This window comes from Gavialis gangeticus, unplaced genomic scaffold (assembly GCF_001723915.1).
Source record: "Gavialis gangeticus isolate Ggan-Ray unplaced genomic scaffold, GavGan_comp1, whole genome shotgun sequence".
Classification (NCBI taxonomy): Eukaryota; Metazoa; Chordata; order Crocodylia; family Gavialidae; genus Gavialis; species Gavialis gangeticus.
The window spans coordinates 41,636,810-41,643,780 of NW_017729008.1; the positions used below are offsets into that span (position 1 = coordinate 41,636,810).

At 47.3% G+C, this 6,971-nt stretch overlaps 1 protein-coding gene across 1 annotated transcript in view; it reads left to right on the forward strand.

Moving 5' to 3' along the window:
* LOC109292083 (collagen alpha-1(VII) chain-like) overlaps nt 1-6,971 on the forward strand; it is a 262,997-nt gene that overhangs the window by 166,851 nt on the left and 89,175 nt on the right. The window contains 5 exon segments of the mRNA XM_019509339.1: nt 1,100-1,183; nt 1,292-1,342; nt 2,707-2,742; nt 3,267-3,311; nt 4,572-4,616. Coding sequence (XP_019364884.1) covers nt 1,100-1,183; nt 1,292-1,342; nt 2,707-2,742; nt 3,267-3,311; nt 4,572-4,616 — 261 coding nt within the window.

Below are 6,971 nucleotides of genomic sequence, written 5' to 3' on the forward strand. Positions count from 1 at the left end.
ACAAACCCCAAGTTACTTGTCTCCTGTTCAGCTTTCTTTGTTCACCCCTCTTTTCCACAGTCCTTTCTGTTTCCTTCACCTCTGCTTCTCTCCATTTTTGGTTCATTTTGGGCCCAACCCTACCCCCATTTCCTCTAGCTTCTCCTCCCTTTCCTCTCTCTCTCTGTTCTTTTTTCCCTCTATCCTTTTCTGGTCTCATCCTGTGTCTTTACCCCACCATTGCTGCAGGGCTGCAAGCTCTGGCTTGCCCCCAGCTAGCAATAAAACATGAATAAAGCAGCCTCTGTACCTTTTTGTGGTGCCAGATTTGCTGGTTTCTGGGACTGTGTAGCACAGGTGTTTTTTTCATGCCGGCAGAAAATGCAAGGTACCACTCAAACGGCAAGGAGACAAAGAATGGAGGCCTTTTTATCACTCCTTGTGGTTTCCTACCACCCTGGTTAATACGCTGCTTTAGGAGGTGGAATGCATGCAATATATACTGTCTAAAACAGGCCAAGGGCTGAAGCCCTCCAAAAGCCAGGGGTCCATGGGCATGCCGCTTCACTGGCATTTATCTGGTATAGCTATTTATGCTCTGTGTGAAGTGAGTGCAAAATGCTGCCAGATCAAAATGCATAGGTGCATTTTGCATAGGTGCACATGATGACCAGAGAAGGAGCAGGCCCAAAACCACCTTACTATTGAGCACCAAAATCCAGGATACAGTCCCGGGTGCTCCGTAGATCTGTAGTTCACTCTATGGACCTCCTGAACAGGACGTAGTCTACATCGCAGATGCATTTCACTGGAATACATTAGGTTACCGAGCACCCCAGCAGGTATACTCTACCTGGACACTCCTGGTTGCTGATCACCAGAGTAGATTACTGCAATCTGCATGCAGCATAATGGCCAGTAGACTTGGTTCTTCTTGGACGTATCTTCAGCAATGCAGGAGGTGTATTCTTCCTGGAAAATTCATTGATGCTCAAGCAACTGCTGCTAAAAGTGCAATGTTTTTGTCTCTTTTGAAGAAGCAAAAAGTCCTGGCATGATATAAAATAATGATGAGACTTAATGAGTCTGGGTGCTTTAATAGATGCTGTTTCCCTTCAAGGAGGAAAAGGCAGATCTGGCTGATGGCACTGAGCTAACAAGGCATGCTAGAGTTAGAAGAAGGGCTGAGAGCCCAAGACAAATGGTAAGGACCCTCCTTCTTCCCACCATCTTTGTCCAGCATGCATGAAAACAAAGCAGTCCATATGACCTGGAAGGGAAATAATAATAGCTCCTTTTTGGTTTCCGGCAGATCCACTCACCTGGTGTCCCAGGAGGTTGGAAATCCACAGCTGGAGATGTGGTGAGTGGTGTCTGAACTCTGGAGTATGCAAAAATTGTGTTTAGCAGATGGACATTGGGAAACAGCACTCACTGCTTCCACACCCATCTGTTGAAGTAGGTTGTTGCCTACACAAGCTCATGCCTCTCTGAACCAGTTACTCTCTAAGGTGCCACCCTGCCCTGCCTTCTTTCCCTGAAAATGTGGTAGTACACTGGCAGTGAATGTGAAAAGTTTCCCTTTTTCTCACTAATATTTCTGGCATTGGTTGCACGTAAAGCAGTGTCCCTAGGCAGAGCTGAGTATTATGCTCAAGAGAGTTGAGCCAGGGCAGAGCACAAGCCTGAAGAATGCAGTCAGGAAAACCAGGCTTACCGTAATTTTGCACATACCATATGCCCTCAAATAACACAAGCCCTTGCTTTTGGGAAGGGGAGGAGACTGGGGAAGGTGAAGAGGGGAGTGGGGAAGGTGAAGATTTTCCCAGAGTTATGACCATAGAAAGAAGGAACAGAGCCTAATCTTCCACTCACTTACCTTCCTTTTCCTGCTTCACCAAAAGCTACAGTTTTAACCTTTCACAGGTGAATTGGCAGTTCCTAGCTGTTCAGCCAAAAGCTGAAATTGTAGCTGCTGCTGAAGAAGGGACATCATGGATGGGTCTAGGATTTTGAAAAGAGCTAAGAATAGTCTGCAGAGATGTGACACAGGAGAAGGGTACAGGAGTAGCTAATTTGCAAATTCTTCAGCACAGTTGCCATAGAAAAGATAGCTTGATGAGTAGAATATCCAGAACATTAAAAAGGAGAGTGGGCTGTTAACATCCATTGAGTGAAGTGCAATTAGGAGGAATCAAATAGATTATTTAGTAAGCCATAAAATCAATTGGTTCTCTCACTGCAGCCTGAATAGAAAATCCAGACCTGCTGTTCTGGGCAGAAAATCAGCTTCTCTGCCTAAGACATGCACTACAATTTTGGAAGGCTTATTTTTGGGAAAGGTTATATGTGACATGCAAGTAAATATGGGAATCACTGATGGATGAAAATAACTTAATATGCAGAGGGGATGGTGTGTGGGATGTGTTTGGAAAATACATATGCATATACATATACATACATGTCAAATTATGCATACCTGTTCGAATGCTGATACATTTGACAGTCTAGAAATGTGAAACACGGTAAACATAAGGACTGTGTATATAAGGAACATAAGGAGTACTGTGGCCTGGGAAAAGGGATAGCACTAATCATGGGGTGTGTAGCTTGCCTCCAGGTTCAGACAGCTCTTTTCCATGGCTCGTGGATCCACCGTCTCTGAAATCTCAGCATATCATTATATCCCCACTTCTGAAAACCATTTTCTTTTATTTTTAATTCAAGATGTATCCAGGAGTTGGAGGCACAAGGAGGATCAAGGTAATATTATTTGGGAGTGTCTACATGTGCATATTTATTGCGCAGTAACTGAAATTACTGCACAGTATGGGTGTGCATCTAGACGTGCATTCCCATACTGCGCAGTAAATATGGCGACTTAAGCTGATTTGAGTGTAAATTTGATACCTGCATCATGCAGGTATCACATTTACGCTTGATTAGTTACTGCACAGTAACAGCACGTGTAGATGCCTCACTGCGCAGTAACACTGTTTGTGGACTGACTTGGGCCTAACTTTAGTCCCAAGTCAGTCAACACACAAAGTTAATGCTCTTTAATACCTGCATGTGTAGACACCAGCCTGTTCCCGCTTACTGCGCAGTAACTTACTGTGCAGCAAATTTAAGCTGGCGTAAATGCACACGTAGACACGCCCTGCATGTTGTTGGGGTCCTGTTACTATAACGATGGGTATCAGGCACAGTTGTTTTTTCAGATGTTTACTTTGAAAACTTCTGACTCTCACTGTTTATTCATGTGCATCTATTTTTTTTTCTTGCAGAAGCAGGAGTCAGACATGGTGGATTTGCCATTCCAAGGCCAAAAGGTGCGAGACATTTTGGCTGCAGTGCTTACAGGCGTAAACCGCCCCCCACAAAAAATGGCACATTAAACTCCATGTGCCCCCACGCCGAGCCCAGCCCATGCCCAGAAGAGGCATCAGATTAGCTGGACCTGGATCACCCAATGTCTGGATCGATCAGGCATTTGAGTGGGGGTTTTTTGGTGCTTTTATCTGTAGCTGATTGTCGTTTAGGCATTACCTTTGGTGCATTATATTTGATTCAGAATCCAAATGGGAAAGTCTGTATTTTAAATAGAAACAAAACCTCTTTTAAGATTTCAAATCATTGCCAGCCAATTGGCTCATTTCCACACGGCCCTGCAAATTGGGAGAGGATGCATCCTGATGAATAATTATGGGTATTGATTTTCTTTCCTGTTAACTGTTTATATTACGGTAGCCTCCAGATGTCCCAACTGAAGCTGTGGACAAATGTAACCAGAGATATTTCTTAGCAGAAGCACACAAGATCTTTGACCCTTGATCTTCTTCTCCCCGCTCCATCATGAGCAATGCCATTTTGCCGGGGTCATTCCCACTCTGAGGTCAGCATAGGAAGCTCCAGGAACTTCTTCAGGTTTCTGTTCTGCCTAGGGAAACCCCGCCTCTTATTGGCTGTTTTTCCTGTAGCCCAACCTCCTGGAGAATAGCAGCCAATCAGGGCCAAGTAGTGCTCACCCCTCAAACCTTAGGAGACGTGGTCTCACCTGGTGGTCCAGCCTATTGCTAATGGGAGAAACTCAACCTCCAGCTCCAAGGAGGCATCATGGCCTTGTTTCCAAATGGAAACCCTTTAGGTCAGGGGTGGGCAAAATGTGCCCCGTGGGCCGGATGCGGCCCGCCAGGCCATTCTATCCGGCCCACGGGGCCCCTAAAAAATTTAGAAAATTAATATTTATCTGCCCCTGGCTGCCTGTCATGCAGCCCTCGATGGCTTACCCTCGATGGCCCTCCACCCAAAATAATTGCCCGCCCCTGTTCTAGGTGTTTTTGCCACATTGGTCAGCATTTAAAATCCAGCCTATATAATTAAATGTTTCCAAGGAAATTTCTTGACAAAATGTCTGCAAGAAAAACGTCCTGTAGCTGTCCTTCCCATGTGGAAACACAAGCAAGCCTCTCTCTTTCCCGTGTGAACCACCGATTTACCCTGCCATCCCTGTGACCATCGCCGTGGCATCCGGGCACTAATAGAGGGCTCTTGTCGGTAAAGGAACGGCCTTTCCATTTTTCTTTCAACAGGGAGAAAAGGGGTCTCCTGGAGCCCGCGGTGACAAAGGAGAAAAGGTAGTTTTCACTCTATGCTTTGTATTGTGTGGTTCGGGGGTTTTTGACAAGAATATATGCTACAGGTGATCTGTTCTGGCCTGAGTACCAGATACCATGGGAGATGGGTCTGGTTATCTGATACCAGCAGCTAATTGAGCCACCAGCAGCAGGTAAAGTCAGGGATGAATAAATGGGGCTCTGATTGCCACAAGAGAAAGGTGCTTCTTGGGGGGCCCCAGAAATATGTATATTCTTTGTGGAGGGGGGTTGCAGGATTAAAACTGATGGGGAATGTATTGATGAGATCGCTTCTCATCCCAAAAGGTGGCTTTCCTAAAACTGAACTTTTTTTTTTGCCAAAACATAAGGTCCAGTTTCAACCTGGATGGCATTGCTAGTCAGAACCAGAGCCCGAGAACTGCTATTGCTCAGGGGTTGCAGCTCTCCCCTGGGAGGTGGGAGAGGATAGGAAAGTCATAGGTGATGATAGGTGGCTAATTTAATAATGGATGTAATGAGATCATCCATATGAAACAGTATCTAAGATCATTTATATCAGGGCTGTTGAACTAGTGCTCCCTGGGCTGAATGCAGCCTCCGTACCCGCAAGAATGAGAACTGCCGTTTGCTGGGTCAGGCCATGGGCTCATCTTGCCCAGTCCCCTGTGTCACACTGAAAGGGAGAGTGACCTGGGTGTGACCAGGGTTTTTTCAACTTTTTCTCTCCCTTGCAGCCCCCAGCATTTAAGGCCTAGGAAGCTCTAATTCAGAGGCTGTCTCCCTAACTCCCATGCTCAATAGCTACTGATGTCCCTTTCCTCCAAAAATATGTCCAATACTTTTTCGAACCTGGTTAGACTCTCAACATCGGCTGGCAATGAGTTTCACACTTCAGAGTCATAAAATCATAGACAATGAGGGTCAGCAGGGAGCTCAGGGGGTCACATCTAGTCCAACCCCCTGCTCAAAGCAAGACCAGGTGCAACTACATCATCCCAGCCACGGCTTTCATCTGCCCCCACTGAGAACGGTCCAGCTCCATCCTTTTTGCAGCCCATCTGCAGGGAGATGAAGGCTACTATACAATCCCCCTCAGTCTGCTCTTGTTGAGACTAAATAAACCCAGTTCCCTTGGCCTCTCTTCACAAGTCGTGTCCTCCAGCCCCCAAACCATTTTTGTTGCCCTCAGCTGGACTCTCTCCAATTTCTCTGCATCCTTTCTCTAGTGGGGGGGGCCCACAGCTGGACACAGGAGTCCAGATGTGGCGTCACCAGTGCAGAATGGAAGGGAAGAATCACTTCCCTTGATCTGCTGACAACGCTCCTACCAATGCAGCCCAGGATGCTGGTAGCCTCCTTGCAACAAGGGCACACTTTTGACTCATGTCCATCTTCTTGTCCACTGTCCCCCCAGGTCCTTTTCTGCAGAGCTGCTGCCCAGCCAGTCACCCCCAGCCTGCACCAGTGGATGGGATTGCTCTGTCCTAAGTGCAGGGCTTTACACTTGTCCTTGTTGAACTGCATGAGATTTCCTTTGGCCCAATCCTCCAACGTGTCTGCTCAGCTAGTTGGTCCCCAGCCTGTACTTTAATTCCATGCTGTGTGCAAAAGAACGTCCTTGTGTTAGTTATACGCTCCCCACCTAGTCATTGCATTTTGCAACCCCTAGTTCTTGTATCGAGAGAGATAGTCAATAATAAATCCCTAGTGACATCCTCTTCACCATTTAGTATGTTGTAAACCTTTCTCATGCTCCCCCTCAAGCATCCCTTTTGTAAACTGAATCGGCCTGGCCCCTGTAGTCTCATCTCATGTGGAAGCCCCTCCGTGCCACTAATGATCTGAGTTGCCCATCTTCTCTGGACCTTCTTTATGTCCTTTTTGAGGAATGGGACCCGATGAGCTGGTGTGTGACTCCCAGCCTGTCACTGCCCCGCTCCTGCCACAGCAGCCAGGCTCTCTGGGCTCTTCTGGCTTCTGCTTCCTGCTCCTGTGGATGGGGCTGTGCTGCACGGGGGGCTAGGCTGGGGTGTCTGCACTATAGCTGGAGGGAAAGGGGTGCTGTGATGGGAGGAGGGAGTCAGGCTGCCCACACTGCGGGTGCAGCAAGGGGGTGGAGTGCATGAGGCTGCCCTTGCAACAAGGGCAACCCCGGGACCAGGGGAAGAGCTGCCCTCCATCCCACTATGCTAGTTCTTGCATAGTGGGATAATGGTTTTCTTCTCGGCTCTGCCGGGGCTGCCTGTGCACCGTGTACAGCTTCTTTTGGGTGGCTCAGCCTGTTACACCCAGCATGACGCTGGGGCCTTTCTTTTATACAAGAGATGTACAAGCAAATTTTTATACAAGAGAAGTGCAAGAGAAGCTGAAGCC